This window comes from Lagopus muta, chromosome 5 (genome assembly GCF_023343835.1).
Source record: "Lagopus muta isolate bLagMut1 chromosome 5, bLagMut1 primary, whole genome shotgun sequence".
Classification (NCBI taxonomy): domain Eukaryota; kingdom Metazoa; phylum Chordata; class Aves; order Galliformes; family Phasianidae; genus Lagopus; species Lagopus muta.
In genome coordinates this window covers 18,742,060-18,762,238 of record NC_064437.1, presented here as the reverse complement: position 1 = coordinate 18,762,238, position 20,179 = coordinate 18,742,060, and the positions used below count along the sequence as shown (strand labels likewise).

At 42.9% G+C, this 20,179-nt stretch overlaps 2 protein-coding genes across 6 annotated transcripts in view; both read right to left on the bottom strand.

The window, feature by feature from the left end:
- The window catches only part of RNPC3 (RNA binding region (RNP1, RRM) containing 3), a 165,017-nt gene that overhangs the window by 132,438 nt on the left and 12,400 nt on the right, over window positions 1-20,179 (bottom strand). Inside the window, exon 15 of one of the 3 annotated variants that reach the window (XM_048945459.1) lies at window positions 18,272-19,496. The exons of 1 other annotated variant lie outside the window; for it this stretch is intronic. The gene's annotated coding sequence lies outside the window, so the exon portion shown is untranslated. Of the gene's footprint in view, window positions 1-18,271; window positions 19,497-20,179 lie in introns of those variants that run through there. One more of the 3 variants, XM_048945460.1, reaches the window with a different exon arrangement.
- On the bottom strand, window positions 5,042-17,531 carry LOC125693460 (pancreatic alpha-amylase-like). 3 transcript variants are annotated; one of them, XM_048945462.1, is made up of 12 exons: window positions 17,400-17,531; window positions 16,484-16,712; window positions 11,609-11,824; window positions 10,155-10,301; window positions 9,670-9,867; window positions 8,170-8,400; window positions 7,181-7,314; window positions 6,971-7,093; window positions 6,762-6,861; window positions 6,474-6,595; window positions 6,254-6,379; window positions 5,042-5,516 (listed from the first exon to the last, which is right to left on the bottom strand). In XM_048945462.1, the coding sequence occupies exons 3-12, from the start codon at window positions 11,774-11,776 to the stop codon at window positions 5,327-5,329; spliced, it is 1,539 nt and encodes a 512-aa protein (XP_048801419.1). In that variant the 5' UTR covers window positions 11,777-11,824; window positions 16,484-16,712; window positions 17,400-17,531; the 3' UTR covers window positions 5,042-5,326. The 3 variants fall into 3 exon arrangements, with proteins under 3 accessions (XP_048801419.1, XP_048801422.1, XP_048801420.1); XM_048945465.1 differs by having other exon boundaries at window positions 5,042-5,287; XM_048945463.1 differs by lacking the exon at window positions 16,484-16,712 and having other exon boundaries at window positions 17,400-17,510.

The window sequence follows — 20,179 nt, the reverse complement described above, 5'->3', positions numbered from 1 at the left end:
TACGTATGGCCGGCGCTCGGCTGTCTCAGCGTCTCTAGGATCGGCACGGTACCGTCGCCGGGCCGTCACGCAGCTTTTCAAAAAAAGCCGGTAGCTCCTCGAGATCGAGCAGAGCCCTGCGTCAGCCTCAGCCCTTCTCGCGCCCAGCAGTGGGAGCGAGTAGGACGGGACCGTGCGTCTCCTCTTTCCTTTCCCGCAGCTATGTGTAACTTCAGGAAGACCGTAAGACCGTGTCATTCCCGTCACGGAGCCGAGGCTCGACAGTTTGCGTGACTGCGACGCTGTTGCGGATGGCGGTGTTCTTTTTAGCGAAGACCGACCGGCGTGGCGGCGGAGTCGCGGTTAACGCGAGGGAACCGAACGGACCGAGCTCCGCCCGGGGACGGAGAGCGGAGCGCCCGGCGGCGGGTAAAAGTGGGGAACGTCCCTGTTAGTTATATTCCAGCATGAGGAAGCCAGTAAGACTTGCGCAGCTGGAATTAGCCTCGGTGCTGCGAGCGCTCTGTCTCACGATACAGCAGCAGGGAAGTACCGTACGGAGCAGTCCAGGTTAGCGACCGGCGCCCCGGGAGCGATGTTCCAGAGGGACCCGGCCGTCCCGGCGGCGCGCCCTCTCGGCTGAGGAGGCCGGCGTTATCCCGGGGCACTTTACAACGAGCCCCCCGTGTCTGGAAGAACACCACAGCTAAATGGTGCTGAGCTGTAACCTTCATAAAGAACTGACAACCCATGCCACATCCAAATGGAAGGACAGACGAACAGACCGACTGACATAAGCGGGGTAGCATCCTGCACAGCTCCCAGTTTTCCTGGGCTCCCTTAACAAGGGTAGTTGATTTCAAAAGTCCTAAGAAGGAGCCCGCTGGCAAAACTGAGAGGCTTGTGTTCAGTCGGTTCAGACGCATGCTCCTTCACATGCCCACGTGAAACATGGGTAGGGTTCGTGACTTCTCAGTGCCTACAGTACTGGGCAGCACAGGTGCGTTTCCGGAAGAGAAGCCTATGATGTACACCACTGTATTCGCTAGTAAGGGGACTAAGTGTTCAACCCGAGATAAACTACTCCCTTTCTTTGGCTTTACTGTACACAGCAAGATTTAAACAAGAAAAAAATATCAAAATCGAAATTAACAAAAGTTACCTGATAGATGTCCCCATAATTTTCAATGTCTCCACTGGCGGTCTGACATTTGCCGTCGTTGAAATCCCAGGCAGAGTACGGCACCGCGGGAAAATCTCTAGTCCCGGTGTCGAAATAGCTCCCGCATGTTGAGTGGGTGCCTGTGCCACCCATAGATCCGCACATGTGATTGACAACAGCATCCACATAAATGCGAACCTGGAAAAGCAGCGATTGCGATTCAGTCTGTGTTGTGATGCTGTTGAAGCATCAGCCGGAGCTTTACCGCACCGCTGTCAGCGTGACCTTTCATCTGCCTCCCTTTACTCTCCATTTAACCCTCCTTTGAGAATAGGAGTGGCAACTTTGCTCCACAGAAACCGCCCTTCTCAGCGTATCGGCTACACGTTTTCAAGGCACTTACTCCAACGTTGTTGCATCTGGTCACCATGTTTCTGAATTCATCTTCAGTGCCTGATCGACTGCAGATCTTGTAGCTGATGGGCTGGTACCTTTCCCACCAGGGCCGGTTCGGATTAGTAATGACAATGTTCTCATTTGGAGGAGAAACCTGCAGGCGAAAGGACGTACCTCAGTCAGAAATCTGTAGTTCCCATTTCACGTTTTAAGTGCAATAAGGTGTGCTCAGTGCTGAGATTAGTCTGTCATTTCCATGAGACAGGCTTTGTGCCAAACCCATTCTCTGCAGTACTCTCTGCAGTACAAGCTTAGGTCTGCAAGATACCCATCTTGTAGACTGACAAAAAAATTGTCTTTTGTTGCTGTGAGCTGCCTGTATCCACCGTCCAAGGACATGTGTATGGGAGGGCTGAAGCCACGTTAGTTATTTTTGTCTGGAATAGTCTGGACATCCTTTGGGCAGCCTATGTCTGTGTACTCAATTCAGCAAAAGGTAAAAGACAGTGTCATACATGACGTGTGACAGCCCCCTTGCAGGTGACCTGCAGCTAAACATACACTTGTATCAAGCTGGCAGGATCTCCAGATCTGCCTGACGCAACTCAGCACTTCCATCCATGCTTTCAACAAGAAAGTTACTTGGAGCTCACTGTCAGCAGTTCTGGCTGTTTTGCTTGTTAACCAAATGCTGCAAAGCGGTTTTATCGCCTCTGGGCAGGAAATTGCAATACCTGAACTCCACCAAACCCAATAGAGCTACATCGTGTTCACACTCCACAGCAATATTGGCCCAGCGCCATTCAAAGAGATGCACAATAGACATCCTCCCAGCCTGAGTGTCAGGGTCATAACTGTGCCCAGCAAAGCCCTACAGCTGCGAGGAGGAGGACACCTTACACGGTGCTGCCAGCTTAAGGCTGTGGTCTTTCCACTGGCCATTTATACTCCTGGAGGATGACAAAATTTCTACTGTAGCTGACAGATTTCACAGAGTTCTGTTACTGTTGGTCTAGCTAGCTAGATATCCATATTCCCATTTATTTTATCTTGAACTGCCCTGCAGCTGAAGATAAAATACCTTCTCCCAATGTTTATACCTTATAATACACCAAGCAGTGCCTGAGCAGCACTCCCAAATTGGGGATTATATTCTTTGCTGTCATGTAAACAAAGACTTTATGAAAATTGGGACTCTGGAAGGTGAAAGGAAATAAAGATGAGCTCAAACCCATGTATGATTTCAATCATTCTTGTTCATTATTAGATCATAGGAATCATAGGATTGCTTAGGTTGGAAAAGACCTTAAAGATCATCAAGTCCAACCAAAACTTGACCATATTATCCTAACAACCCTCCTGTGCCATTCCCCAGGCAAGAGAAATCCTCGTGAGGAAATCAGCATCAAAATGCAGGGTGAGGAATTCACCTGAATGCCTGGGCTTGGCTTCAGCTGGTCCCTAGAGGTTTTTGAGACCAGATTGGATAGGGCCCTGGGGCAGCCTGGTCTAGTATTAAGCGTAGAGATTGGTGGCCCTGCCTGTGGCAGGGAGGTTGGAGATTCGTGATCCTTGAGGTCCCCTCCAACCCTGGCCATTCTATGATTCTGTGATTCTGGTTATTAAAAGGTTATGCTGAACCCACAGCTGAATTTCATAGAATCATAGAATCACCAAGGTTGGAAAAGACCTAAAAGATCATCCGGTCCAACCCTTCACCTATTCCCAATAGCTCCCAATAAACCATGTCCCTCAACACAACATCCAGTCTTTCCTTGAACACCCCCAGGGTCGGTGACTCCACCGCCTCCCTGGGCAGTGCATTCCAGTGCCTGACCACCCTTTCCAAAAAGTAATACTTTCTAATGTCCTTCCTAATGTATTACACAACACATCGTAAGTCTTTAAAATCTGAATCTCACCAGAAAGTATAAACCTACGCTTTTTTTTTTTTAATTATTATTTTTAATAGGATGTTCATCACCGTCCTTTTATTTCCAGGAATTTATGTTCAAGGACAAAATTCAGAAGCTAGTCCAATTTGTTCATCTCCTCATTTTCCTATCACAGACCCAATTTGCCAATACAAAAAGTAAAATTATTCTCTACTTTGACTGACAGCAAATTCAGGAGAATTTAAGCACTGGGATGAAAACACATTTATGTGAAACGATAGAGTACTGCGTTTCCAGGCACTGAAAAAAGACATTTTGGTTTGCAAGTTCTCACACCGCAAACCTAAAATGCTCTTCTGCTTCCCTATATGGACATTCATTAAAAACTAGTCCACTCCATGCAAATCTTAGATATTACTGACAGTAATCAAACATATTGAATGTTAACTTCTTGAAAACATTAGACAAATATTTCCACTCCCCAGCAATAAAGAATTGACAGTAAGCAACCATCACTCTGACACCCTCATTTGCTTACAAGAGAAATACACCGAGGTGTTAGTTGGTGCAGTATATGAGGGAGTCATGTTAGGAATGGTTTGTGCACGCTTGTTCCAACTGTGCTTTCACACAGACATATATAACATCACAGATACATTACCTACTGACAGTTGCAGCAGTTCCGCTTCCACTTACTTCTCTCACGCTTTGTTTCCATAACTTGCTGCTAAAGAACAAGTTGATGCGGCTTCATTATTGAATAGGACACTGCTAAAATCTGAGCTCTACAGCAATCATTTCATTTTTAAGAACACATCTTTTCTCTCAAAATCAGTGCAAAGCCTTAAGATTCCTTTATTAACAAAGGGCACGTTAAAATTGGTCTACGGTATTCGCAATATTGCAGCTGATCAGCAAGAAAAAACCCTCTAACAAAGACATTTCATTTCTTCACGCTGCTGAAACTGCAGAAGATGGCAAACATTCTCTTATCAAAAGCAGGGAGAAAAGGACTGAGTACTGCAGGATGCTTAGCTGAAGTCAATCATTTGCTAGAAAAGGTACTTTGGAGACATGTCTATGCCTTTCGGTTGAATTGCTTAGCAAACAAGACTAGGACAACTGCTGTGCTCTGAGGAAGAAACACTACATCATCTGCTGGACACGCAAACGTGGCTTGACCAAAACCTATCCTCAGGCATTCTTACCGCATTGTCTTAGCGTTCACTGCCAACGTCACATGACGCAACGCTTCTGGCTGACTACAGCAAAGTGTCTGCTCCACAGTATGCATCAGCCTTGGAAATACAATGTTCCAAATTCAACATGTACTTGGATTCTTCCCCTCCTATTCCTTCTTTACTCTTGCGATTCTGTGAGTTCAGAAAAACAGTGCTGTATTGCCTTAAAGGCTACCAATGCTTTTGCTGCTAGTTGCATGATAATGCTATGATCCAGAATACCGAGGGGTGAAAATCTTTGGTCTTCATTTCCGTTGACATTTATTTTCAAGGGTTACAGAGAATCACCCAACATCGGGGAAACAAGCCTGGCACAAACAGTATACATACACAGCAACAGTGTCACAAGTTAGCAACACAACACACTATTCTCGTGCAAGGAAGATTCACTTTTATTTTCCTAAGCAAGCCTTTTGTATTCCAACACGCACGTTCAGTATACATTTAGACTAACAATCCATTGGCTAGAAAGCAAGTCATAACAAGTCTTCGTAACAGCACAGAGCTTAGCTTATAGCTAGCAACAAAACACCCGTTTACTCTGTCCATCTCTCTTTCCCAGCACCTTATTACCAGCAAGTCGACTTTCAACAATGTTGAGTCAAGCTCTTCATCTTCCACACAGCAGCAAAAAATAAAAAAAATAAAAAAAATTATAACTTAGCATCAACGTGAATTGCAACAAATGGATCTTCGTCAGTGTTACTAATCTGGAAATTGGCCATTCCATCCGAAGAAACATACACCTGCTTTCCAGTACACGCACTGCCTTCCTTATCTCCAGAAATAACATCGCAGTAGGTACCGGCAGGCAGCCCCGTTTGCAAATCGACGTTCATATACCTATGCAAAAAGTACACTGCTTAAAGCATGGCTTTCAAAAGAGGAATTTCAAAGCAGGCAAAGGACTGCTGAGCCCGATGCAATTCCGCTACTTGTGAGGATGACGCATCGCAAGGGATTTCTCGGTCTGAGGGCCCCGTTTCTCTAAACTCCCTTTGTAGCCCCTCACAACTAGAACGCAACCGTGTGAATCTAGCTCAGGCTGTAGCGGTTGGTCTCGCTGTCCGGAAAGGACAGGAGAAAATCAAAGCGTACAGGCAGCTCCTACAGCAGGATGCATGCGGTTAAACAGAAGTAATTAACCCCCTAACTGGGATCATTCACACCATTACGGTTGCATTGGCACCAACTACATTGGCTAGGGCCAGATGAGGGAAGTGATAAACTACCCTCTCTGCCCATAACCACCAGAACTTAAGCTGCTAATGCTTAGACCCCCGGGCCGTATCCTGCTCACAGCCTCGTCTTCTCTACTGTGAACTCATACGTAGCTGTCCTGGAAATCACAAAATACACAAGGGAGACCACAGAAATAGAATGTTTAAAATGCTAAGAAGTAGTTCTTACATCTTCACACACTCACATCAGACACCTCACCCTCACTTGTGACATTCCCCATTCACTTTTCTGTGCTCCATGTGAAGGACAATCCCTCTTCCTAGCACATAAGCTCTTTCAGAGTCGCGGCTGAGGAGCTGCACTTCTCTCCAGGGACACAGTCTATCCCACCAACTCACCAGTTATCATTATTAAAGACAATGAAGCCTCTGTTGCCACGACCGAAAGCTACTTGATTGCTATCATTGTCCCACCAGTTTGAGAAAGGCTGACCGTCTACCACGTTACGGAAGACAACCATGTTCCTGAAAATGCAAACAAGAGCTGTAGCTGCAGGATTTCTACGGCCACGAGGCGCGTGACCCAAGAGTCACTGCTTTTCCTACGTTTTCCTCCCACCTTATTTGTCGCCAGCGATGTTCACAGACCCAGTCGTTGCCGCAGGTAGAGTCTGCATTGATTGTCACGGACTTCGTCGATCCATCCGAGTTACTCGGTGGTCCAACCCAGTCGTTGACATCCTTAAATGAAAAAAAAAACTTTTTAAAGTCCTTACTGGAAAATGCACAGAGAGTATCCCGAGAGAGAAGATAAATTCGGGTTCCAAAGTCCATCTGGCAGATCCGGCACAGGACAGAGAAATCATCTATGTTTGATACGCCAGAATCTTCAGCACTACAAACTCACCTCTCCGTTCTCAAAATATCTTGGCCAACGATAACTTGACATCACCCGCGTGAACCCGTACGGATGAGCAAGCATGAAACCAACTGCCATTTTATAAAGCCTGTTGGACAAAAAACGTAACAGAACATGTAAGAGAAACGATGCCAAAGAAGCGACAGACCAAAAAAGAGAATAGTAAGCGTCATCATCCAGACACCGCCATTCCTCACCTGGAATCCCAGAAGGTAAGAATGGAAGCTCCGCCTGCCCCGTGCCCCCGCTGGTTGTCGTGGTTATCCACAAAGACCAGGGCTCTGTCAGAAGGCACAAAGCCCCAGCCTTCTCCCCAGTTCCTAGAGAAAAACACAAGGACTTGATTCTCCCCCCTCATGTCACGCATCCAGCTTATCTCACATTGGTCGCGGGACGTTCGCCCTTACTTTAAGTAGGCCATCTTCTCTCCATCCCACTTGCGGATCACCGTCCCCAGTTTTGCACCGTACTTGAACTCTGTCACTCGGCCATTTTCAAAGTATTGACTGCCTGTGATTGGCTCTCCTCCCATGTCAATTACCTGGTACATAAAAGAACATTCCTTGCTGCTAAAACACAAATGGGTAAAAAACACTGTCCTAGACATTGTTTTAAGGAAAAGTCAGTGTGCGAGATAAGAATATTACTTCATTTCCTTTCAAAATTGCATTTTAGCCTTTTTTATGCTCTCAGCATAACTGTGAGCTTTTTCTCATTTTCTTCCTCAGTTTCCTTTCTGTGACGAATCAGTACTGTATTATTACAGCCTAGGCAGTATAAACATTCATCTTTCACCAATGCCTCTGATTTCAGCACACAGAATTTCAGGCAAGCCCATTTCTTGTTTACTTAATGTAGCTAAGCAACATTTCACTAGTGGCATTAGATCTTATAGGTCACACACTTTTAATAAGATTTATGGACAGACCTTTACCTTAGCTCTTCATACTACTATTAGTTACTCTAACACAATTAAAAAAAAAACTGGGATTGCCCAAATCATGCTGCCTATGCGGTTTCAGACCATCATCATCATTTATACCTTCTGTTACAATTTAAGCACTCGGAATTTAAAATTCAGAATTTAATTTTTTTTTTTTAAATCAACTCAATTTTTACATTTACTTCAGTGCTGTAAATTACATCCCAAATGAAATTTCCCAGTTAATTAGCGCCAGGAGGTCCGAAACAATTGACGCATTTTTCATGTCAACAAGGACTTGCAGTCACATTAGATATTTAAAATTATGATTATTAAACATTGACATCATTTTATATCGAAGCTGAAGGGTACTCAGAACTATCAGAAGCAAAACACCCTTAAGTTGCTAAACTGAGCGTATGCTGCTGCTATATAAACAAGCACATAAAGTTAAATTAAGAAAATAAAGATTACTTCCTGATAAATGAAAGGCTTAGCTCCTGCAGGAAACCATTTCGTATTTAGATCTTTCAGCTCATCCAAAATTGCCTTCACATCCCCTGGCCACATATGCTTGGCGGCATCAATCCGGAACCCGGCTACACCGATGTCAATGAGGTAATTCATGTACTCTGCAATTTTGGAGCGCACGTAGTTCTTTTCCAGGGCCAAATCAAGAAGACTGACTAAGCGGCAGTTTCGGACCTGTATAAAAATTCTAAAATTAAACATTTTTCCATAGTAAACTAAACAGATTATTCTGCATACTTCTCTTTGAATTTCTCTGTCTACATTATAATGCCAAAAGAAAACCCTCACTAGTCATCATTCACAGTGCACATCTTACACCTTCGACGGTAACACACACAGTTGTTTTGGACAGTTTTTTATAAAGAGCATTTAAGAAATCCTCAATTGCCCAACACGTGGGTAAGTGATAAAGGAACGTATCAGAGAGGCAAATACTAAAACCTTAATTAATTTCTTAATGCTGGATTAGGGCAAAGATATATTATTTTTGCTCCAGTATATTAACGTGCAGATTCATTACTATTTCAAGTGCACTCATTAATTCTGTGATACAGGAAGGATTTCTAGAAATGATACTTCAAAACTCGGAAGTATACTGAACTATAAAGACATACAAAAAAAAAAACAACTTGTTTTCTCACACCCTTTCTGCTTTGATTTCCTGTAAATAAAAAATGATAGGCATAGATTTTCATCAAACTAATAGTTCAGAGAAGCATTTCTGTATATTCAATGTGTATTCAGTAAATTTCATGCTGGATTTCCATAGCTATGCGTACATCTGTCTGGAGACAGTGAGGTTCATCAGCCTACGTTGCAACCTGTACTAAAGAACCGGCAATACAGATGATCCTTTGGAGCTGCTCAAGACTACAGGGATGTTCAATGCCTCCCAGCCTCCTGCAGTTTCTTCAACCACCTTCGACCCTAAACTTAGATTCAGGAATAATAAAGTACACTGGAAAGGCAGAAGACACTGTTGTAAACAAACAAACAAACAAACAGAAAACAACGAAAACGAGAACAAAAACACCCAGTTATTTATAAAATTGCATTAAGAAATGCTAATCTCTTTCTTCTGAAATTGAGACCAAATAAAACTTCCAAATTAGAGCAAGAGGTAAACAGTAACTCCTACTTTTTAAAAAACGTAGTAAACAAAAGAATTCCTAAATAGATCTTATGATCTGTAAAACTGTCTTTATAAAGTACCTAAGCACATAACTTAAATCTGAAAGCACGCCTAAACTGCCTCAAGTAGAACTATCCCCTAGCTCTGGATAAAGAAGCGGAATTCATGTCAGTAATGCTATCCTCTATTATCATCAATTAGGATGGCTTTCTGTGAGCTCAGTTTTATTCTTCTATACAACATCTGTCAGTAAAGAGGAACAAAGAATAGCCCAAGAACACACAGATATAAAAATGTGTTATTAAGTTTACCTGAGGTGCATCTTGATAATCCTCAATGTCTCCACTTCTGGATTTACATTTAGCATCATTAAAATCCCAGGCAGAATATGGCACAGCTGGAAAATCTTCCTTCTCAGCATTGAAATAGCTTCCACAAGTAGAATGATTGCCAGTACCAGCATTACTTCCACACATGTGGTTTATTACTGCATCTGCATAAACATATACCTAGAGAATAATACTCGAATTTCAATTTAAGAACATTCCTTCCCACAGCACCACTATCTGAATAACATTCTCTTCCTCTTGTCTCCCGCCATATCTCTCTACTTCCGCTGGCCTCCTCCCCCAACATTGTAAGATACTTTTATTTACAGCAACGGCGATACAACACGCACCTCAGTGAACTGAAAAAAATCTTTAGTCCGCTGCTACCACACCTTCTAAATTACCCGGTGTCTATATCCTTTCACTAATCCTTTCTGCTAACACCAGAATGTTTTCTACGCGCTTACACCAACATTGTTGCACCTGGCCACCATGTCTCTAAATTCAGTTTCGTTTCCCGATCGCGTGCAGAGTTTGTAGCTGACTGGCTGGTATCTTTCCCACCATGGACGTGAGGGATCAGCAATGACAAGATTTTCATTTGGAGGCGAAATCTGTGAATAAGATGGTACCAGTAATGTTTTCGATATGTTTTCACAGTATTGTTAGAACAAGAACGTGAAAAACAAAAAACAGATCAGTCCCTTTAATGAAAACTGATTGCAATACATAACCTACAAAGATCCTTAGTATACTGTACTTAAACTGTAGCAGGCTACAATTAAAAGACTTAGGCCCAGACATTCAGTAGTTAAAAACATTCTCTAAAAATGATGTCCATGGATATCGACAGATCCTAATCATTTTTGAGAATGCTGACCTCATGGATCAAAAGAATCATGTAAAACACGATGGATCAGGACAGTGGAGAAAGCCCAAAACCAGGAAGGAACAGACTGCAGAATATTTGGTAACATCGCTCCACTAAAATTCATTGGACTTTACATGCAAGTCTGCATCTGAAAAAACCTTTCATTCTGAGATCCTGCCACAGTATGGATTGAAAAGATATCCAAATATATATTTTCAGTCTGAGAAATCAGTTTAAAATCGATTAGATCCATGTGTCTGGAAAGAAGGTTGCATTATTTTAAAATTACGTGACATTTCTCACTCAGGCCAGTTCTCAAGTTCTTGGGCTACCGGAAATTAGCAGACTTTTGCAGCATTCTCTCACTGATCAAACAAACTGAAGCAGTTTAATAACTGGCTGCTCTCCAGCCATAATACCCCGTCAATACAGCGCTACTAGTTCCACAGGAGCACGCGTCTGTTCTTCAGACGTCACAGATTCTCATCACCACACCTCCACCAGAACTTGTGCTCGGTTCATTTCCGCTTGCTCACCCAAGTTCCTGCCAAGCATGGTCTTTTAATGACTCGCTCTGACGTGCTTTACAGAGAGAAACCTGGCAGTCCGGGTGAACCCAGTTAGCAGCCTTTTGTGCTTATCCATTTATTTCTAACCTTCACCACTCTGGTACTCTCTTCAGGAACGCTTTTTGTAAATCATACCTTCTAGTAGACTGTTTGTCTAGTTCTTAAGGGACTTCCCTTGATTTATATAACATCAAGCAGATAAACGTACATTATTCAAAACAATAAAAAAAGATTTAGTCAGCAGTAAGGAATTCTAATTCATCCAAACGTAATAGCATAGAGAGCAAAACGCGTGCTTTGGAGTGATTAAACAAATTTACTCTTAAATGACAGCACCTGAGGAATATACCCGTCAGCATTTACAATTAACAATCTCTATTTTTCTTCCTTATCATCTGTCCTTGGGTGAACTGAACATTTTAATCTGAGAAGCATTCATCTACGAAGCAATCTCACTACATACGGATAGGAATATACATACCTGAACTCCTCCAAACCCATTAGGAGCTAAATAGCGCTCACACTCCAGAGCAATATCGGCCCAGCGCCATTCAAAGAGATGCACGATAGACGTCCTCCCGGGCTGAGTGTTGGGATTGTACTGTGCCCAGCAAAGCCCCACAATGAATGCAAGAAAATAGACGCCCATGGTGTGTTCTGTGATCAGCTAAGCTCTTCTTGCAGCATATTTATTTTCCTGTAAGAGGGTAAAGTGCACATTACAAAACAGACATTTACTTTTCAGTGGTAAACTCTGGCATCGTTTTTATTTTTACTTTTAATTCTGTTTGAAAACTGGTTTTGCCTAAGCCATACTGATTTAAAGAAGTAGGCCACAATATATTTTGTAATACATTTTTAGAAATAGCTGATTTGAAGAAGTAGAAATATCAAAAATTTTAATAGTGAATTTTTAGAAATATAGTTGTTGAATCGTTGCCATATGTGATCAATTCCTGCTTGCAAAACCATAATAGCTTTTACATGTTGCAACCAGTTATGAATGTGAATTCAGTAGTGAACGAATTATGGACTAGAAAGCATGTTGTAAGGCTGTTCTATTTTGACAAGAGACCCTCAGCGAATGAAACACAATAATGAAAGCCAGGACCTCCATGCAAGGCTGAATTGTTTCACTCTGGGATTGGGTTGAGATGCAACAGGCAGATATCAAGATGCTCCCCTCTATCCTCCTTATCTTATATACATAGCTAAAAGACAGGTTAACACCCCAGTATACATCATTAATCACTATGCATCATAAAAGACAGGTTGCCAAACTTATCTCTATCCAGGGACAAGTCCAGAAACAAGCCGAGTGAGCAAATGTTACAATTTTGGTACCTACAGTTCACTTATAATAGGCATTCTCCTACTGAGCATACGTCAATGAAGAAAGTTAATCTAAGAGACGAGCAAGGAAGATCACCGAATGAAGTAAAAGGCTGTCGGGTTGGACCGTCACGATGCTAAAAGGACACTAAACAAGACCATGGAATAGAAGACTGGAAACTGCACAAATCACTACCTGAGATAGGCACGTATATATTAACTGTCTCACGTATAATTGATGAATATATACTATCTGTGGAAATATAATTAAGTCTGAATCACGTAATCTTCGAAGCACTTACAGTGCAAATATCCCCAGTGCTTCCCAGAGCTGCTAAAAAGGACTCAGTGGTAATAAAACTTTGCTGCTAAGTTTCTATGCATCGATTTCTTTGATTTAGTATCAATTTCACATGTTTAATGGTAACTTCATTTTTCTGAAGATAAAATTTAAATATTGTCTGATATAAGCCGTCTCCAGTGTGCAACGGATTTCTAATAGTACAAAGCTGAAACCAACCACAACTGGGAAGGGAATAGCTTACGTGGACTCAAATTAGCATTTCATTTTATATTTTATTATATAGTATTCTGTATCACTATTTACTCTTGTAAGGTATCTTTTTTTCCCACTGTGCTTATTTAGAAAGGACTTGAGAGGTAAGTTCCTTAGAGTTGCCAAGAAAACCCAGATATTTTTGAGTTTCTCCAGTTGTCTGGAGCGTCATACCCCACAGCGTATCTACGCTCAAGACGCGCTCTGGGAGTGGGGCAACAGACACTTTATATTCCTGGGGTGGGAGATGCCCAACCCTCGATTTCAACCACATTTAGGTGACAGGAATAGTCTGTCCCCCCAAACCTCTGATCCTTACTCTGTTTCCTTGGAATTTAGTCACATCACCACAAATGACTGAAGTTTCCACGCTCATGTCAACCAATGCCATAACCTGTTGTACACTTCTTCAGGACCAAGAAATCATTAATTTGACATAAAGCCTCCAGTCCGGTTTGGAGGCCCTCGTTACAGGAGAACTAACATTCCCTGTCACGCCATAAACCACCTGACAGCCAGGTCTTTTTCCTCAGGTGGCGCTGGTATTGTAGCTCAAGTCATCTGAGGAGACTTTTCCCCCCTATTAGGGACCACAAAGTCCTCTAGGTTCCAAGTTCTTGTTGGTATTTGTTAAATTATTTGTAACCCTGCACTCTTAAGAGTACTTTGAAATTTCTGATCGTTTCATAACTGTTTCCATAATTGAAATAAAGTATGATTAGGCTGCTGGTCAATCTTGGCAGGGGTACCCCAGCCCACGTAAGATCAATGAATATTTGTTTTTGGGACACCCGTATGGGGCCCGATCGGGGTGTCCGTGGGGAAGCCTTCCTGGTCTTAACGACTGGGAGTACCTCAGCTTCTACAGCCCTAACATTACGCTCTTAGCTGCTGTGTCTCCCCCAGATCGGCTGCCAACTGGACAGCCTGTTGGTCGATGGCCTCCGAGACCACAGGGGTTCAATACAGATACTAAAGCATCCCGCCCATAAAAGTGGGAGGGGGCTGGTTGTAAAATCAAATCCCTCACCCTCGCTGACAACTTTGCCAAATCTGGGCTTTCAAACGTCTCCTTGTGTACTGCATCCCTCGTGACCAATTCACAGATATATATTTGAAGGTCCTCGCTAGAGGCCATAAGCCCATATGCAATGGAACATCGGCCTTATCAGGCCAAGTAACACAGCATGCTGCCATTAACCAATCTACTAACAAATGATTTTGGTCCTGGTGTTGTATGGTGACATATAATCTCAGTCTAAGGGCATGGTGTGAGGTGATAAATGTCAGTTTAGAAATTTCTGGTCCATTAACTACACCACTTTCTGCCCCCAAGTCCCATCATCTTAAAAGCTAAGTTGGTATACTTTCCCTAGGCTGTACTAAGCACATTAATTCAGATGCTGTTTAGGGGTGGGCTGTCACACACAGATGAGTTGGAGCAGTGGGCCATTCGTCAGGGGCACCCCTGCCAGTCTGTCTCATGCTTTCTTTGTTCTTTTTTGTGTTATTATAGGTTGGATCTCAAAGCAGTCCTTCTCAGGTGGAGCTCTGAGATGAGATCTTGAAACTTTACCTTTTGAATAGTCTAGGTCCATTGAGCCTGGGTATTTTTTAATGTAACATTCAGGACTTGCTTTATAGGGAAAGTCAAGCTTGATTTCTTTCCCATTAACATACCAAGCTGCTGTTCTAACTTCTCAATATTACCACGTAGCAATTAATTTTCGTTCTCTAATGTGTTATTTGAAAGTTCTGATTAATTTAATGCATTTAATAATGCCCATGTCACGGTGGATGCATCTAGCTGTCGCTCTTTTGTGATCACAATGTCTTTATCTAATCCACGGAAATTATCTGCTATGTGGGATGGGGAAGAAACATTTCCACAAACCTGCAGGGGACCCCATTTGTCAGGTATGACCACAAGCTTGTGATATGGTGATCCCAGAAATCCTGGGATGCGTCCTGATATAGTTTTCTCTAGGGGGGTAATGTTCTCCCCATTTAAAGACACTCCATAGAAAGGACATTTCAACATTTTTAGCATGACTGGTTCACCAAACATAGCAATCCAAAAGTTCAACACGATGGAAAGGTGATACAAGAGGTTTAATAACAGAGGTTCTAAAGCAATAGAAAGATGTTAGAAAGGATAGAAAGGAAAGAAAAAGGACTGCTCACCCATTTTGGAAGATCTACGTTCATAAGAGAGAACTCCACAAAGGAGGAATCTCCAGAAAGAGCTCCTTCCACAGTGGCAGTCAGCCCTTAAATGAGGCTTAAGAGAGGTGCAGCCAGGCTCCACCCCCTTACCGTTGCACATGTGAACTGCCTTCACCTGTGCTCTCAGGCACAGGTCCTTTCCTCAGGTGCTCAATCAGTTCTTCAAGCCATGACTGAGTTACCATGCAACTCAGAAACAATTTAAGGCAAGGAGGGAGTAAGGAGATTCCTGATCACTTCCACGTGGAAACCAAACACTTCAGTGAATGCTTAAACATGAACACGTGGCCCTCTGGGTTGCCGCATGCTTTTTTTCCTAATTTAATACACATTTGAGAATACACCCCTGAAAACTTTGACCTACAACAATATAAGATACCTAAACAACATTTAATAAAAAAAATCTTATACTATCTCTAAAAAAACCAAACAAAAATAACAAGCAAACAAAAAAAAAAATCAACCAAGCAACCAACCAAAAAAAACCCACCTTTCTCTCTCATATTCTTATTTCACGGAAAGGAAGATACACAGCTCTCAGCAGAGCTGCACTCTTTGGAGCACATTCAAGCACAAAATATCTTCTTGCTATCAGCTGTCACTGTACCCTGCAGGCAGCCAGAGTTATTTCAGATCAAGAAATTTAGCTTGATCTGCTGCTTGTAAATGAATTGTTTATTTACAGTTCTTTGGTAGAGTATGCAGGTAAGTTCCAGCCATAAGCAGTTCTGTGTTGTTTCCTTTGTCCCAGTGCATACATTAACTGAAAATACGCCAGGAAAGTTTGGTCTTCTCTGATGAGAAATGCCATTTACCAGATTGGTGGTGTATGCTTGCAGAAATATGTCCCAGTCACAGTTTTGTTATAGGGTTTTTGAGCAGGATTTTATCCCCTTGCCACATGCTTTGATATTTTTGTTGTTTTCTACATCAGAGCACATCCTGATCACAACAGTGTTGCTACACTTTTACACAAAACAACCAGGTCGTAAGTTCACAGCTCTGTGCTTTCATGTTTTCTGCTTGAGCACACCTAAATTGTAACCAACAAAATAGCCACTGAGTATTACCAGGAGGGAAATAGATCCACGCCTTTGGTTGCTCAAAGTAAATAAGAAAATCAAGTGTCAGATAAATTACACATGGCAGTCAGAACAACGTATTTTGACTCAAACAGCATCAGGCCTAGCGCTTAAGGAGAAGACAAAATACAGGGACTCATTTCTTTGAAATAAGACTTACAGCTGCTCCAGCTTCAGCACACTAAGACAAGGGCCATGCTGAAATCTCCAGCACACTCGGAACGCTCTAGCTTCAAAACGTCTCTTTTCTACAATTCAAAAGGTCCGCATTGCCGGTGGAAAGGAGAGCAGAGCTGACTGCAATTCAGAGAGCACGGAGGGAGCTGATCCCACTCAAGGCATCACTTCCCACTTCGCTGCCCACACCCGGTTCCCCGCTCAGCTCGAGTCTGCAGTACAAAACCCAACTGTTATTCTCCAAAATAACACAAACGCTAACAACCAAAAATTAGCTTGTAAAGAGAATAGTAAAAAGAATAGGGAGAATATTAAATGAGCACTGCACGTTTTAATCGCTGTCTTTCACACCTGGCGTCACCCATTCAGTAAATAATGCCACACGTGACACAATCAAAGCCAATTTCTCAGTAGCCATGACGTTCCTAACGTCGGCGTTACAGAAGTTACCGCAGCGCTACGCTTATCTTTAAGCACTGCGCTTGCTCCCGAGTTCAGAGCAAGGCTCCGTTTAAGCACCGTTTCTTCAGCAGCCCCAGCAGGAGCGTCCCGCGCTGCGCCCGGAGCTCAGCCCGGAGGAGTCGGCGCAGCTTCGCCGCAGCGAACCTCGCCAGCTCCGTACCGGCCACGTGCCAGCACGGCGTTATCTGATCGGTAACAGCTAACGTGCCACAGAAACTGCACATTTTTACCTTTCAGGAGATATTCATTTATTCCCGAATCGAGTGGCATTGGTTTTGGTTCAGGGCTTTTGTTTATTTACTTGCGGTGAGAAAAACAATACGTTGAAGCCAAAAATATTTTCAGGCCGCGAAAAAATTAAGGAACAAGCAGATAAACACCAAAACCAGCCAGCCGGAGAAACAGCACCGACCTCCCAGCCCCCCCGCGGTGCTTACCGGGCCGTACAGTCGGGTCGCCGCAGCTCCGCAGGGCCGTGCAGCGCCGGACGCCGCTCCCACGCGCGCTCCCGCTCGGCTCGCGGCGCCGCCCCCCCCACGCGCCTCTCCGAGCGGCCGCAGCGCCGAGCCGCCCCGCAGCCGTGCGCGTGCCTGAGGAGCTGCGCCGCGGTGGGAACGAGTTGGCAACGGACGAGTCTGAAGAGCGGGTCATCTGCGCGTTCTTTTTGTTGTTTTTCTTTTTTAATTTAAATGAAGTACTTCGCCTTTGGAGGCGCGCAGCACCGTCCTTTTATCCCGTTCCGGCGCTCCTTCCCGTAGGTAGGGGCGCGCGTCAGCGGGAAGGCTCGCGCAGCACGCTCGCACAAGCGGCTTACGCAAAGGAGCCCGTGACCAAGGACGTGACAGACTAAACTATTTCCTGCTCGGGGACAGCGGAAGGCCACCAGGCGACCTTCGGAGCGCCGGCTACCCGAAATGTAATGTAAGTGCCCTTCATGTACCACACCGACCCGTCAGTCACACCCAGCACGGCGCCCCAACCCCAGCTCTGGCAGCGTGCTGCTCCGGGCTGCCCCGCAAAGAAGGGCTGTGACCTTGGAACGTGGTCCTGAGTAAACCACGGTGGTAATTGCAGAGGAAACCGGTAATTAGACAGCATGAGTTCATGCCACTAGTACTGTCTGCCTGGTCTCCGAGAAAAATAAAAGCATTTACACTGAAATGAGATTATCCTTGGATTTACTTGCTGTTTTACCCTGAACCATTCATTAAGAGCTGAACATCAGACTTAAGGAAGTTCATAGTGGTGCCTATGAACATACACCCCAAATCATGTTGAACACGTTGTACAAAATGTCAACAAAGTTTGGGCAAAAGGTAAACAAAAAAATCCCAAAGCTTAAAGAATAGCATTAAAATATTTGCGTCTTGCTCCTCCTTCCCATTCACAAACCTCCCAACAAAAGAAAAACATAACATCGAGAGAAAAGAAATAATTTATTAGAGACTTCAAAAGCAAACTAACATGCATTTATCATGTAAGCCTTCTGACACACATACTTGGAATCTTTAAGATGAGGAAGTTTATACTCTGCCTCAAGTACTTTAGAAATGCTCTACGCACAGTTCCAGAGTCCCGATGGTTGTACTGCTTCCTTGCCAGGCTTGAGAACTCGTGGATGGGATGGAACGCAAAAGGAACCTGGAACATCACAAAGGTGTGTTAACAGCATGAACAACTAGATCCTAGCAGTGACATGCTTGCTTTTGACAACTAAACTGAAAGATGGTTGAGATTGTAAGACTTCTGAGTATCTGAAAAAAACTGACTTAGCAGGTACAGGATGTATTAGTTTTGTATTACAGTAAATGAAAAATGATAATGCAAATACAAAATGATAATAAAAAAAAAGTCACCATCACCAACACTACCTCATTGAAGAGAACAATCAAAGAAACAACAAAAATGTTAACCATGACTAATAATTCAATTCTGAACTCTGTAACTGCATTGTGAGACACTGTTGGATTTTGCTGTTCAAAAACAAAAGACAAATGTACAAACTGAAAATCAACAGTTTCTCATACAGTAGGACAACAGTAATCAAATGTTCTAAGAACACATCAACCCTCCGATAACATTAATCGTGGCCTTGTGACATACTTTAAACCTAGTGATTTATTTAAGAACAACATCCTCAGCTGTGAGCCCAGCACAGCTCCACACACACCAGTGAAACACTTCTAGCTCAGACAAGCTAAGGAACTGTATCAGAAATGAAATAAATGATATGACCTTTGAAGAGAAAGGTGAAAGCCACCTTTTAAGATTAGGAAAGTTCACTTCAACTATTCACCCAACAGATAACAGATAAAAAGAGATAACTCTTCTTTTTCCCCCCCCTGAAAAAGTTCTACTTTTAAATTGATAGATTAATTCAGGCTTTAAAATGCATAAGCTCCTCCCCAAACCTATTCTAGGTGAGAAATTAGAGGTGGTTGAGTGCTATAGGAAACATTGCACATAAAAGGATACAACAAGAAAGGATACACTCTGCATGACAGTATTATTGCAGTATATACGCAGGAATGTTTCTAAAGAAGAACAGCAGAATGTTGTTTAATTTTATTTAATTCTCAAAATTGCACACACATTAAATTTATGCTGCCTATCATAAACAAAAAGGTATAACTTAATAAATATACTTTTGACCCAGTCTGGTGAACCCACCATCAGTAACTCTGTATTCAAAAGTAAATCCATCTTTTGATAACTTTAACTATACTTGACAACAGCAGATTCTTGTTTTATTAATTCTTCCTCAGGTCTTTGACATTTTACAGACTCACTTTCTCCATCAGATCCAAAACCCAAACACGCTTCCACTCAATGCAGGCTTTCAGGTCACTTCTTCTCTACAAAGAAGCTGACGACCTCTCAGCATCAGTTTCTTTTACATAATTCTTATACCAAAAAACTATATTTTACCCACAGAAAAACAGTCACTCCAAATGCTAACTGACATTTTTGTCGTTCATCAAGAAAAAGGCATTTCAGTTAGCAGTAAGTCACACAGTGTTTTTATAAACCATTGTGTGTTGCTTTCTCTACCAAAGAAACAATATTTGTAGAGAAAGTAATAAATAATGTTTATGAATTAATCAATAAATTCTTAATTCAATTTTCTTACAGAAGAAAAAAAACACTGTGATACAAATCGTACTTCAAGTTCCCCAGGTATCTGCATGGATTTCGGATTTATATAATGGAATTCTGC